The sequence below is a fragment of the Acomys minous genome (assembly GCF_964271855.1).
Source record: "Acomys minous genome assembly, chromosome: 4".
NCBI lineage: Eukaryota > Metazoa > Chordata > Mammalia > Rodentia > Muridae > Acomys > Acomys minous.
This window is the reverse complement of record NC_140486.1, coordinates 48,351,403-48,365,820: the sequence shown is the minus strand read 5'-3', so window position 1 is coordinate 48,365,820 and position 14,418 is coordinate 48,351,403. Positions and strand designations below refer to the sequence as shown.

Genomic DNA, 14,418 nt, shown 5'->3' with positions numbered 1-14,418 from the left:
CTTATTGAACTGTAGTTACTCTATTGCCCCAGCCCACCGGGGTTCAACTAATGCTCGGGAGGAGAATTTTCCTATATAGGGACAGAACACAAGACACAAAGAAGGGGGCAAGTCTGGATTCTGATCAAACCCTGTTTATTGAAAATTTTCACAGAGTTTATATAGGCACAGAGGCATGGGTATTTGCATAAGCAAGGATTGCTATGGATACCTAACTCTGGAATGCTCCAGCAGGTGTCTACCTTTACAGCTGCTATAATTGCAGAGAGAGAAATTCCAGGGAAGTCGTGAAGGATCTGGTTAGTCAGGAAAAAGCTCCTGGAACGGCTGCTCGCAGGCAGCTGGCCTTTAATCTGATCTTATCAGTAGTCTTACCGGAAAAGGAGTAGCTCGGGGGTCTAGAATTGACCAGCCCTCACAATAAACCACAACAGGTGTCTAACTGTTGACCTACGACAAGGTCAGCTGATGTCTGGTAAATGGCAGACTGCTGGAGAAATAGGAACCTAGGTTCTGACAAGATGGCTGAACATTGGCCATATAGCCCGTCCCCTACACTTTATGTTATATTTAATGGGCCTAGTAAGCACATGGTGTAATTCTACCTAGCTTTGTTTATGTAGACACGGCTGTAAAAGAGTCAGTGAACTCTAGGCAGAAAAGAAAGAATTAAAAAGCTTTCTTGGATGGACATGGTGGCATATACCCTTAGTCCCCCAGAACCTGCCAGATCTCTTTAAGTTCAAGACCAGTCTGGTCTTCAGTAGTGAGCTCCAGGCCATCCAGTGCTGTGTAGTGAGATCGTGTCTCAAAATATAGCCACAATACTGGAACCTATGTTGCCTTACTCCGCAGAAGCCAGTGTGCAGAGTCAGAAATTGAATATTTAAGTCTCCATATTTGGAGAGCGCTCTACAAACCACCTTCTAGGCGGCAGATTACAAAGGAGTAAGGTGAGGGTGAAGCGGGCAGGCATTCTAAATTTAGTCTTATCCCTCTGGGCAGGTGGTCAGTCACAGTTTTTTTAGAGCTGTGATGGCTTTGTTTCTCTAGTTGTCATCACCTGAACTCTTTCCTCACTCTGTGGATAACAGGCTCAGGTGCTTCTTGTGAGTGAATCTATTTAGACTTGCTGGAGTAAGCCTTATACTACTAGTCCTCCAGTGGCATCTAGACAGGGAGGTTATGGTAACAAAACAGTTAACCATGTAAACACACCAAGCTACTCATAATAGGTCAGTACAGAATCCTTTTCACAACATGGAGTACAAATAGTACCTTTCTGAAGACTGCAGATGAAAGTGTCCTATTAATTGTCTCTTCTTCTCTGTCACTTGAAGGTTGCATGAATGAGCTGATAAGAGAAAACAATCATAAAAGCAGGTTAAAGGTCATAAATAATTACTGTTCAGCCACAGAAAAGGCCCTGTATGATAATAACTGGATGTGCTTAGGTTTCAAAGAATAAAATCCCTTCGGTATGAGAAATGAGTCCTATTGTCTGTTTTGCTCCCAAAGAAATTTGCTGAGCTCAAGCAAACAAGAGGTTGGTTGTTCACAGAGACAAAGTAGATCAGTAAACTTTGGCAGATTAAAGCTTCCAGCTGAAGGCCAGTTCTACCTCTCAGGACACTTACTCAGGGAAGACATACATAGTTAAAAGCTAAGAACCCGAATGCAGAGGCAGGATCATCTCTGAGAGTTCCAGGCTCCAGAATGGTGTTTTTCTTGTTATGCAAAAATTAGAGTTTGGAGCCGGCAGCAGGAATGAGATGTCAAGAATACAAGTTCTCAACTGGAAATTAAGGAGGTTTCTTATTGCTTATCAGACCTGAAAATAAGCTCGATTAACCCCAATGGCTGCTTAGATTAGAGTAACTTGATTAGACAGACCTCTACCAGACAAAGCTCAAAAGAATTTCTCTAGAGGGGAAATAATGGGTGCTTGATCCTAGGTTCAGACTTCATATAAACATCCAGTCTTCAGTAGAAAGACTCAGTGCAAGACCCCACTACTGAATGATAAGAATAAACCAAAAGAAAAAACACAGCACATATGACTTAGAAGGCTCAGATCTTAGGCAGGAAGTATAGTCTTAAATCAGCCTCAGTTAATTAAATTAACGAGTAGGGTCATTATATTGGTTCAGTGGAGAAAGTTGCTTGCTACCACCAAGCCTCCTGACAACCTAAGTTTGTTCTCTGGAACTCACAAGGTAGAAGGAGAGAACTGGCTTGTGAAATTGTCTGACTTGTACACACACACACACACACACACACACACACACACACACACACATGCACACATGCACACACGCGCGCACACATACACACACACACACACACTGTGACATGGACATGTGTGGATTCTCAATTCTAAAATTGGTAAATAACTGTTAAAGATGTTTTGTGAAATTCATCCCGACTAATAACAGTTGAAGCAGACATTAAGAGATAATAGAAATGTGCAATATCAAAATCAAATAGAAAAGCAAAAGAGTTTTCTGGCAACCATATAAAAAGATACGGTACTTTTAAAGAAACATCAGTAAAACGGAACAACTTCTCAACGTGAACCATGATACCAACAACAAATGAATCTTGTTTTCAACATCTCAAAAGAAAACTTTTAGCACACTGGAATTCTATTACGAAGAAACAGAACCTTAAGAAACTGAAGTTTGCAGACAAAGAATATTAACAAAGGTCACATAAACACTGAAAGAAATATGTTAGAAGAACTTGATAAATGAAATCTTTCCAGAAGAGAGTGTATGATTGAAAGAAGAAAAAATATTGGCTAGAAATGAATATTGATTGACTGCTGATTATGCATCCACCAACAATAGTTTTGTAAAAACTACATTATTTTATGAAATCAAAAATGAAAAAGAAAAGCCTATTTAAAGAGTTCTAAAATTCCATGTACTATTATGAAAACAGGAAAATTAATTATTTTACTTCAACATTGTAGATGAAGATGTATTGCCAAATTTCTTAGGTTACTTATAAATAATGACTCAAAGACCAATTGAAAGAAAATTCAAATAAAAGTATTTGAGTAATATAGGAAGAACAAAACATAGGGGACAAATAAAATAGACTCCTAATACAGGTAGGAACACATTAGATATTATATTGGATATTAAGTAAATTATAATTGAATTAAAATCCTATTATGCAACTTTAATTATCAGACTACATTTAAGAGAAATGTAAATTACATACAGACAAATAAGTATGTATATGTGAGGAAAGAAAACAGAAAAATATTGAAAGTTTAAAAATGAGGCATACTATTTAGTACAAATTTCATCGAAAATAAAACAATGTAGTTGTAGTCATTGATCCAAGACTAAAATATTTTAGGGAAAATATATTGCTATCAGTAGATATAAATGTATAATCACACACAGGTGAATATAGCAGAAATATCTTATATTAAGATTCAGTGGTTTCCCAGAACTACAGATATGAAAACATAACAAAATTTCAAAAGTGATTTAAACTTAAATAATAGAACTCATGAGTTAAAGATAACCTCAGAACAAAAATTTCTAAAACTCTCAGCATCCATACACAAAAATTTCAGCATGGGTGTATCTGGAAACATCATTCATAAAAGTCAAAACTTAAAGTAACAGAGATTTCATATATATATATATATATATGAAAGGGGTTACACTCAAAATACAAGGATTCGCTTTCTTTCTTCCTTATTTTATTCTTTCCTTCCTTTCTTTATATTTTCTTCCTTTCCTTTGAGACAGGGACCCACTTTGTAGTTCTAGCTGTCCTGGAACTCACTATGTAGACCAGGCTGGCCTCAAACTCACAGAGATTTATCTTCCTCTGACTCCCAAGTACTGGAATTAAAGGCTTGTACTACAATGCCTGGCTTCACAAGATTATTTCTGTGGGAAAATGCTCCAAACCAAAAACAAAACACAAAACAAAACAAAAGACATGGAAAATACCTGAACACTAATTTCAAAACAATTCATTACAATGAAAAAAAAAACCCATGTGAAAATGAAGATAATTTCATTAATCGCCAGGGAAAGGTTAAGCCTACAATATAACATCATCACATGCTCAAGAAAATGGTTAAAACTGAAATAATAACAGCAAATGCTAACAAGACTATAGGTCAACTAGAATCGCCATACTATTGCTTTTTCTTTAAATTTTACCAGTCTTGAGTATACAAGACAGGGGTTTACAAATGAGATGTATCTCTATCTTTTGGGATTTTTTTTTCCTTTCTCTTTTATTCTTCTTTTTTGAGATGTGGCATGTATAGTCTTTGAACTTGCAAACTTCCCTTCTGTGCATGACCACAGATGGAATTACACACACATGCCACAGTAAAGTTACTTGCTTTAAAAAAAATCTTATAATCTAGGCTAAATCTCAATATATTATCACATTTAATTTTTTTAAATTTATTTATTCCATCCAGACAAAAGTTCCCCTTCCCTCCTCTCCTTCCAGTCTCTTCGCCCCTCCAACCTGCTGTCTCCCCACAATCCATCCCTCCTCCGTTTCCCTTCAGGAAAGGGCAGGCCTCCAAGAGATATCAACCGATCATGGCATATCATGTTGTAATGAGACTAGGCACGCCCTCTCATATTGAGGCTGGAAGAGTCAGCCCAATAGGAGGAAAGGGGTCCCAAAAGCAGGCAAAAGAGTCAGAGACAGGTCATGCCCACACTGTTAGGAGTCCCACAGGAAAATCAAGCTACACATCTGTAACATTTGGGCAGAGAGCCTAAATCAGACTTATGTAGGCTTCCTGAGTGTTGGTTCTGTCTCTGTGAACCAGCTCAGGTTAGTTGATTATCTGGGCCATTTTCTTAACTGGGGCCATTTTCTTGTGGTGTCCTTGACTGCTCGGGCTCCTACAATCCTTCCTCCCTCTCTTCAGCAGGATTCTCTTAACCCTGCCTAAGGTTGACTGTGGGTCTCTGCATCCATTTTCATCAGCTACTGGAGAAACCTTCGGCATCTATGAGTATGGCAGAATATTACTGGGAATCATTTCGTTGACTCCTCTCTCTCTCTCTCTCTCTCTCTCTCTCTCTCTCTCTCTCTCTCTCTCTCTCTCTCTCTCTCTTGCAGTTGTATTTGGTTCTATTCTAGGTTTGGGGGCTATCCAGCCTCTGGGTCCTGGACCTCCCATCAGCGTCAGGGGTGGGTTCCCTCTCATGGCATGGATCTCAAGTCATTGGTTGGCCAGTCCCACAATTTCTGTGCCACCTTTACACCACCACATCTTGCAGGCAGGACAAATTGTAGGTCAAAGGTTTTGTGACTGGGCTGGTGTCCCAGTCTCATCACTGAATATCTTGCCTGGTTACAGGACATAGCCAGTTCAGGCTCTGTATCCCCCATTACTTACAGACTTAGCTAGGGTCACCTCCTAGATTCCTAGGAGTTTCCATTGCATTAGGTTTCTACTCAGCCCTGACGTGCCCACCCATTCCACTTGTCTCTCCCAGAACTCTCTCCCTCCATCCTCCTCGCACCCGATCCCTCCTGTTCCCGCACATCCCACAGTACCCCTCAATGTCTATTCTATTTCCTCTTCCCAGAGAGATTCGTGAGTTTTTCCCCACTGCACCCTTCTTGTTACTTAGCTGCTCTGGGTCTGTGGATTATGGCACTATTATCCTTTACTTTACCGCTAATATCCATTTATAAGGGGGTACATACCATGTTTGTCTTTCTGGATCTGGGTAACCTCTCTGGATACATTTTGCTAGTTCCTATCCATTTGTCTACAAATTTCATGGTGTTATTTTTTTTTAACAGTTGGTACTATTCCATTGTATAGATGTACCATATTTTCTTTATCCATTCTTCGGTTGAGGGACATCTAGGTTGTTTTCATGGCTATTACAAATAAAGCTGCTACATAGTTGAGCAATTGTACTTGTGATGTATTATCACGTTTTAATGCACACTAATTCAATTCCTAGAAATAAGTTCAAAATACATACATATCACAGAAAAATAACAAATGCAATAATTTTCATAGGATTACTCTTTAACAAGTTAAAAACTGAAAACTCACATAGTTCACCAACTAGAGTAGACAAAATTAATCAAGGCATGCCTCTACAGAGGAGCAGTATAAAACAAGAAGAAAACTTATCACACATACCTTCACAAAGTCATGGTTGTATGACAGCCAACTAGCACAAGAGGAATACTCTATAAACACATTTCATACAAATTATAACAAAGAAAGAGTGACATGTAATGATAACAGTTAATATGCTGCTTTTGTAGAAAGAGTTGGCCACCAAATAACAGCCAGAGAGAGCGTGGTGGAGTTTAGCTTTTACTTTTTCTTTAGGTTCTGCTTATAGGAATATATTGACCATGAAAAATATTCCCATTGTTTCCCTCTTGAATGTATTTTCTACCTCAAAACAAAAATAAATCGTATAAAATTATATTGTTTCTGAGTAAAGTTAATAACATTCAATTTAATAAATTATAAGCCCATAAAAAGGTTTTTCATATTTTCACAATAATTTTATTAAGATTACTATACAATGTAAATATACTATATTGTAAATACACTTTCATTTAGTTTTAGCTCAGCAGAGGTATGCTTAGCACTTCTGATAAACAGGAGCTGACATAAATAAACTGACATAAATACAGCTACCACTCATAAATAAGTAGGGTTAGAATTTGTGATGACTAAACTATATGCAATTATGAAAATGGACGCTTGGTGGCGCTGTCGGCTAAGAATGAGAATAATAGGTTCTGCAGTTAATCAGGAAGCACAAGACCAGCATATCAGAACGCTGTCTGTTCCCTAGAAGGCAGTATTTAAGTGCGATCTAAGGAAGAAATCTCCAGGAGCAATGGCTCCCTAGAAAATGATGTTTAAGTGTGATCTAAGGAAGAAATCTCCGGGAACAGTGAGGCATTAAGGACGATTGAATTTGAGGCTATTCCACCAAACTATCTGTGGATTGAAACCCACCCGAAGAAGCAGCACCCTCTGGACTGCATCTGAACAATGGAGACAGCACCAGCAAAAACGCTAGACAAAAGGCAAGTCTTTTTTCTCGCTATACTGTTGCTTTTGTGGGAGTCTGGCTCTGAGGCAGTTAGATATTCCATGCCGGAAGAAAGGGAGAGTGGCTACTTGCTGGCTAACCTTGCAAAAGATCTGGGGCTCAGGGTTGGAGAGTTGGCCGCTAGAGGGGCAAGAATCCATCACAGTGAAAACAAAGAGCTCTTGCAGCTGGATGCTGAGACAGGGAATTTGCTCCTGAAGGAAAAACCAGATCGCGAGGTGCTGTGTGGGGAGACAGAACCCTGCGTGCTGCACTTCCAGATCATACTGGAAAACCCTGTGCAGTTCTTCCAAACTGACCTGGAGCTCACAGATATAAATGACCATTCTCCGGAGTTCCCTCACAGGGAAATGCTCCTAAAAATTCAAGAAATTGCCCAGCCAGGGACTGTGTTTCCTCTGAAGGCAGCTCAGGACCCTGACATAGGGAGCAATGCTGTGCAGAACTACACAGTCAGCCCCAACCTCCATTTCCACGTTGTTACTCACAGTCGAGCAGATGGCAGGAAATACCCTGAGCTGGTGCTGGACAGAGCCCTGGACAGGGAGGAGCAGCCTGAGCTCACTTTAACCCTCACTGCTCTGGATGGGGGGACCCCTCCCAGGTCTGGGACCACGACAGTTCGCATTGAAGTTGTGGACATCAATGATAATGCCCCCCAGTTTATACAGTCCCTATACGAAGTGCAGATTCCTGAGGACAGCCCCCTTAATGCATTAGTTGTCATGGTCTCTGCCAGGGATTTAGATGCTGGGATGCATGGCCATGTAGCCTACTCTCTGTTTCAAGGCAATGGAGCTTCTCAACCATTTGTTATTGACGAAGTCACAGGAGAAATTCGTCTGATCAAAGAGTTGGATTTTGAGACAACTCCATATTATAACATGGAGATTGTCGCCACAGACAGTGGAGGCCTTTCAGGAAAATGCAGCGTCCTTGTTAAAGTGGTGGACGTGAATGACAATGCTCCTAAACTTACCATATCTTCGCTCACTAGTGCCATCCCAGAAAATGCCCCCGAAGCTGTAGTTGCTGTTTTCAGTGTTTCTGACCCAGATTCTCGGGACAATGGGAGGATCGTGTGTTCTATTCAGAACGAACTTCCATTTCTTTTGAAGCCCACATACAAGAACTATTACACGTTAGTGACAGAAGGGCCACTGGACAGAGAGAGCAGAGCCGAGTACAACATCACCATCACTGTCTCAGACCTGGGCACACCCAGGCTCACAACCCAGCACACCATAACTGTGCAGGTGTCAGACATCAACGACAATGCCCCGGCCTTCACTCAACCTTCCTACACCCTGTCTGTCCGAGAGAACAACAGCCCCGCCCTGCACATAGGCACCATCAGCGCCACGGACCCAGACTCTGGCTCCAATGCCCACATCACCTACTCACTGTTGCTGCCTCATGACCTGCAGCTGGGCCTGGCCTCAATCATCTCCATCAACACTGACAATGGACAGCTGTTCGCACTCAAGGCACTGGACTATGAGGCCCTGCAGGCCTTTGAGTTCCGAGTGGGAGCCACAGACCAAGGCTCTCCTGCTCTCAGCAGTCAGGTGCTGGTGCACGTGCTGGTCTTGGATGACAATGACAATGCGCCCTTTGTGCTGTACCCGCTGCAGAACGCCTCTGCGCCCTGCACAGAGCTACTGCCCAGGGCAGCTGAGCCTGGCTACCTGGTCACCAAAGTAGTGGCAGTGGACCTCGACTCTGGCCAGAATGCCTGGCTGTCTTTCCAGTTGCTCAAGGCCACGGAGCCCGGGCTGTTCAGCGTGTGGGCTCACAATGGCGAGGTGCGCACCACCAGGCTGCTGAGTGAGCGAGATGCAACCAAGCACAGGCTGCTGCTGCTGGTCAAGGACAATGGCGAGCCTCCACGCTCTGCTAGCGTCACTCTGCATGTGCTGGTGGTGGATGGCTTCTCTCAGCCCTACCTGCCTCTGCCAGAGGTGGCGCACAACCCCCCTCAAGATGATGAAGATGCACTCACCTTGTACCTGGTCATTGCCTTGGCATCCGTGTCTTCACTCTTCCTCTTCTCTGTCCTGTTCTTCGTGGGCATGAGGCTGTGCAGGAGGGCCAGAGAGGCCTCATTGGCTGTCTGCTCTGTGCCTGAGGGACATTTTCCTAGCCACCTGGTGGATGTCAGTGGCACTGGGACTCTGTCCCAGAGCTACCAGTATGAGGTGTGTCTGACAGGAGACTCTGGGACTGGTGAGTTCAAATTCCTCAAACCCATGATCCCCAACCTGTTGGTTCAGGATGCTGGGAGAGAACTTAAGGAAAATCTCCATGGCAGGGATAGCTTTGTATTCAGTTGACTGTTTCATTTGTTTCAGTGAATTTGTTTTTGGCAAAGTTACTTCAATATGGTTCTCTTTTTTAAAAAAATGAATGATTTTGTCTACGTATTGACACTGTAATCAAAGAATATGCATTCCCTTTATTACTAAAATGTTTTCTTCTTTCTTTCTTTCTTTCTTTCTTTCTTTCTTTTTTTTTTTCTATCCACTGTACTTAGTAGTTTCAGGTACAATGAATATTAAGAACACAATATCTGTATATTACAACTTATGTTTTACTATAACTCAAGTTTTATTCCACAAAATGTATTTTAGTTTACCTGACTTTGGGTTTTTGTTTTGTTGTTGTTTTTTTTTTTCTGTTTGAGACAGGGTCTCACTATGAAGCTCTGGCTATCCTAGAACTAACTATATACCTGGCTGGCTTCAAGCTGGATAGACATCCATCTGTCTCTGTCTTTGCCTGTTTTACCATATAATTACAACTTTTATGTCCAAAGTATTTTGATCTTTTCACTTTATTTTATTGCTATTGCATACTGAATATAGGACCTCTTTTATTCCAACTGTAGCTTTATTGCTTTTGCATATTAAATATAGGCCCCTTACATCCTAACTGTAACTTTTGCCCTTTCCTGGGTTCTTATGTCTCCTAAAACCATCTCTGGCTCAGCTCAGCTTCTCTTGACTCAACTGCCTTCTCTTATTTTCCCTGTGTTCTGTCTCTTCTTCTCTCTAGCCATACTCAATCTTCTTTCTTCCTTCATCAACTGTCTTCTCTACCCTCTGATCCTACGCTTCCCTTCTCTTTCTACAATCCTACCCCTCTGTCTTCTGGACCCTACTCTCCTGCCACCTGGATGCTGCCCCTCTTCTGTGAGCCTCAGCTGGCTTCTTATATCCTCTCTTGTCCCCAGAAGTCCAAGAGGCAACTGACTCCTGAAGATCATAGGGTCAAATAATTCTAATGGCTAAGCATTACCAAACAGTGAGTTGATTAGCCATTAAGGATCCTTTAAAAAGCCAGGCACAAAAATAAATCATAATACATTCCCCCATTTGTTTTAGCTACTAATTATGCAATTTTGAAGCAGTTACTTGATTATTTTCTTTACAATGTTTTTTCCAGGGTCCTCAGGTGTCTGATGTGATCTTTCTGTTGATCTCTCAGGAACATGTCCAGAATTGTAATTTGGGTACTGCTTCTTGAATCTTTTATATTTCTGGACTATCTTTAGAATTTTGTGTTCCGGAGTTCCTCATTGAAATCCCCTAAGATCTGTCAACCTTTGGCTTGTAGTCCCTACTTGGGCATTCAGGATGCGGTATTCAGTATAGTCTTAAAGTCCTGTTCATAGGTCTGTTGTTGCTCTGCATTGTGGATGGCTCTGTATCATTCCACTTCTGACACCATTCCCTGGATTTCTTTTTTATAACAAATACAGGGAATTGTGTGGGCATGTAGACTCTTCTATATGTTGAGCCTCCAGTTGCTCTTGTACCAGTTGTTCAAGTGGCTGTAATTTTTTCTTTACTTAAGGGTTACTTCTCTACCCACACAGGCTTGTTAGTCACCCATTTTAAGGGCAGGGCTAATAATATAATTTCATCAGTGGCCCCCCTCATAACTTTAGAAACTCAATCCTTTCTGTGTCCTGTTTTGGGACAACCTGCACAGTCTATAGTTGTTCAATACTTTCTCCAGAATCATCTTCCTGTACACCCCTTACTTTAGGGGTTGTGTCTAGTATTGAGATAATAATAATTTGAGTTCCTGACTGCTGTAATAAATCTCATCTCCATAAATGTATGGGGTATGTCATCCACATAAAGCCTTATCTTTCCTATCTGATCTTCTGGTACCATGCATTTAAGCCAATCATATACTTTGTTTTATCTAAAATAGCGTTCCAATTTTTAGAAAGAATATAAACTATTTGAAGTGGGCATTATGAATTTCAAGATTTTTATGAAATTATAGTTACATTGGCTTCTGTGTCCACAAAACCTTCTATTTCAATGTAATTCATTTGTAACAACAATTTTGGCCTCTGATCATTAACAACTGTTTGCCAGAACACACATTTTCCAGGACTTCCAAACCCTCCTGATCTTTCTACTAGAGCAACTTTGCCTAGTAACAACAGAGTCATCTTATCACCAATGTTAAACTGCATATCTTTTTACATAAGCCATTATTTTAATTTCTCATTTGAAATCTTTATCTATAATTCCTGGATAAACAAGGAATCCTTGAAAAGTTAAACTGCTCCTTCCCAAGACCAGTCCTACTGACCCTGAGGGCAAAAGTCTGTAAAATCCAGTAGATATTTTATAACATTGAATTTTAGTGGATAGTGTAAGATATTTATCTTTGGCAAAGTCTAGAGCAGTACTGCCTGTGGAAGCATGCATTAGATCTGCAGTAGTTAGTTAATGTTTTTATGCCTTCCAATTATTTCCTGGCTGACAGGGGTCAATTGGCTCATACTTTTTTCTGTGGGGTCTTCAGCTAGGTCCCCATTTCATTTCCTGATGGCAGAAACATTTGCTTTGGATATCTCTCTTGGACCTACACTCATTCATCCAGGGGTAATACTTTCCACATCACCTTCACACTCCTAGAAGTCTAGGCCTTCTTTCTGGTTCATATTTAGAAAAACCATTTCCCTTGGAGATGCCTTGTTCACAATTTTGATTCAGAAGTTCATATTTCCCACAATTAAAGTACCAGACGTTTTGACATCAGAGATCTCTAGCTATAGCTTGACCTATAATATTAGCATGGTGTACATAATAACCAATATCATTTATATTCTTTAGCCATTCATCCATGGGTGCTACCCATGCCTTTAGTGGTCTAATGAATTTTTACATTCCATATTCACATTTTCAAATGCTAGGTTCTCTATAAACACTTGTCTTGTCAGAGTCCAATGTGGTCTTATTTATGTCTGAGATTAATCTTCGTAAAAAAAAAATCAGTGAAGGCTTCCCCTGAGCCTTGTATAATTTTTGTTAATTATGTGGACTTCTTTCTTGGCTCCTCAAACTTGCTCCATGCTCTTAAAGCTGCTAAATGACCTTGTTCTATGATTGCATATTCATATTGAACCTGTTTCTTTGTATATCAGCATACTGGCCTTCACCTATTAACTGGTCCCTCACTACATTAATTCCTTTTGTTTTATTGCACCAGTACAAATTCCTGGCTTCTTGGCTTCTTCTCTTCCACATGGCAACCACTGCAATCGAGGCCCAGGCTCTGATACCAATCCTCTCCAGTCTTGTGGAATAATTCTACTTTGAGTAGTCCAATTATCTAGAGTTTGTTTCACATAGGGTGAGTGCATCTCATATGATATCATTGACTCTTTAAAATATCTTAGGCCCATCATTTCTACAGGATGTCATCCTATTTCATCATAACTTTGTGGATTATCTCCAGAAGAAGCACTGAAATCCTCCAAAGAATCAAGACTTTTAATGGTCTCACGCTCTCATTTTGCTCATCCTTTTGTTCTACAAATAAAAGTATAAGTGTAGCTTTTGCGGGTCCTGTGTTTAGCTCAATTGTCAACTTGAGACCTACAACCTCTGAGCGCTGCTATGAAGGGTTATCTTCCTTAGGTTAATTGAGGTGAGAAGACCAGGTGTGGAAGACCACTGTGAGTGGCACCATTCCATGGGCTTGGATCCTGGACTGTAGGAAGAGGAAAATGTAAGCTGAGCACAAGTGTTCATCACTTTCTTCTTCCTGCCTGAAGATACAGTATAACCAGTTGCTTCGTGATTCTGTTTTTCACCTTCTTTATTATTGTGTAATCTTGAGCTTGGAGCCAAAACAAACCCTTCCTTAATTTGATTTTGTTGTGATATTTTATCCTGTAAACAGGAAGTGTAACTAGGACAGATTGCATACTTTTATGATATTTAGTATCATACCTGAGACTCATACATTCTAAGCATGCTGTTCACTGTGACCTTGTTTCTAGTTTATATTAATACATATGTTTCCTTTGGTTTTCCTGCAGCTTCTCCTCACCTTTCCAAAGACCCAGGAAATTTCTGGAAATTTCAATATTCTATTTGATTCTGGTTATTAGTTCTCAAAATATTCATTTTATATTATTTTGTAGATATAAAGAGCAAAATAATTCTTTTGTGAAATTTAATTATCTCCTGTCTGTTATTTGATATAACCTTGAAGTAGTCTCTGTTAATTTAAATTTTCAATTATGCTATTTCATAATACACAAAATTTTTGGCTCTTAATTTATTTGAGCTCTAAGAAATTTAAATGAGTTATAATTTACTTATATTCAATGACCTAAATAAGCTTATTATGTGATTTATAACTAGGTAAGTTTATATGGATACAACTGCAAGAAAGCTTTGTTGAACTTTTGGCAGCATATGAAAAATGAAGGGCTTGGCTTATAATCTAATATCTTTATTATATGTTTTACTTTTAGTTAGTATATATCCACTGTATAAAGAAATGGGCTTTTATGAATTTTTCATGCATGTGCATAATATATAGACATTGGTCATGTTTACCCTTTATTTGTTTTAAATCTCAAGTGTCATTCCTCTGGAGTTTACATATTTGCATCTTTCCATGAATTAATGTTTTCCCTCCTAAGATTGTAATGAAATATAAGAAAATAGCTGATCATTTCTTATCCTTGAAATGTAATTCTGGCTATTCAATTTTAAAATTGAAGTGAGAGATGTAAAAGTGAAGAAAAGTAAGTACAAACACATATATCAATAAGACTTAAATCTTACAATATATTGGCTTGCCCATTATGTGCCAAGATGTCTATTCTGGTGTGTTGTCCAATATTAAGGATGACTGCCAGGGGGTAGGACAAAATCCAAACAAACAAACAAACAAAACAAGCTGTTATGACTGAACAGTAAGGCATTTGCCTCATAGATGTAAGTCCCTAGGTTCAGTTGCCACAGAATTAGGAAGAAAAAAACCCCTTCTCTTC

General features: G+C 39.9%; 1 protein-coding gene across 2 annotated transcripts; it reads left to right on the top strand.

Moving 5' to 3' along the window:
• Positions 1-6,547: 6,547 nt before the first annotated feature.
• Positions 6,548-14,103, top strand: PCDHB5 (protocadherin beta 5). Of its 2 annotated transcripts, none has more exons than XM_084780177.1 (2): positions 6,548-9,329; positions 13,453-14,103. In XM_084780177.1, the coding sequence occupies exons 1-2, from the start codon at positions 7,043-7,045 to the stop codon at positions 13,509-13,511; spliced, it is 2,346 nt and encodes a 781-aa protein (XP_084636303.1). In that variant the 5' UTR covers positions 6,548-7,042; the 3' UTR covers positions 13,512-14,103. The 2 variants fall into 2 exon arrangements, with proteins under 2 accessions (XP_084636303.1, XP_084636304.1); XM_084780178.1 differs by having other exon boundaries at positions 12,825-14,103.
• The last annotated feature ends 315 nt before the right edge of the window (positions 14,104-14,418 follow it).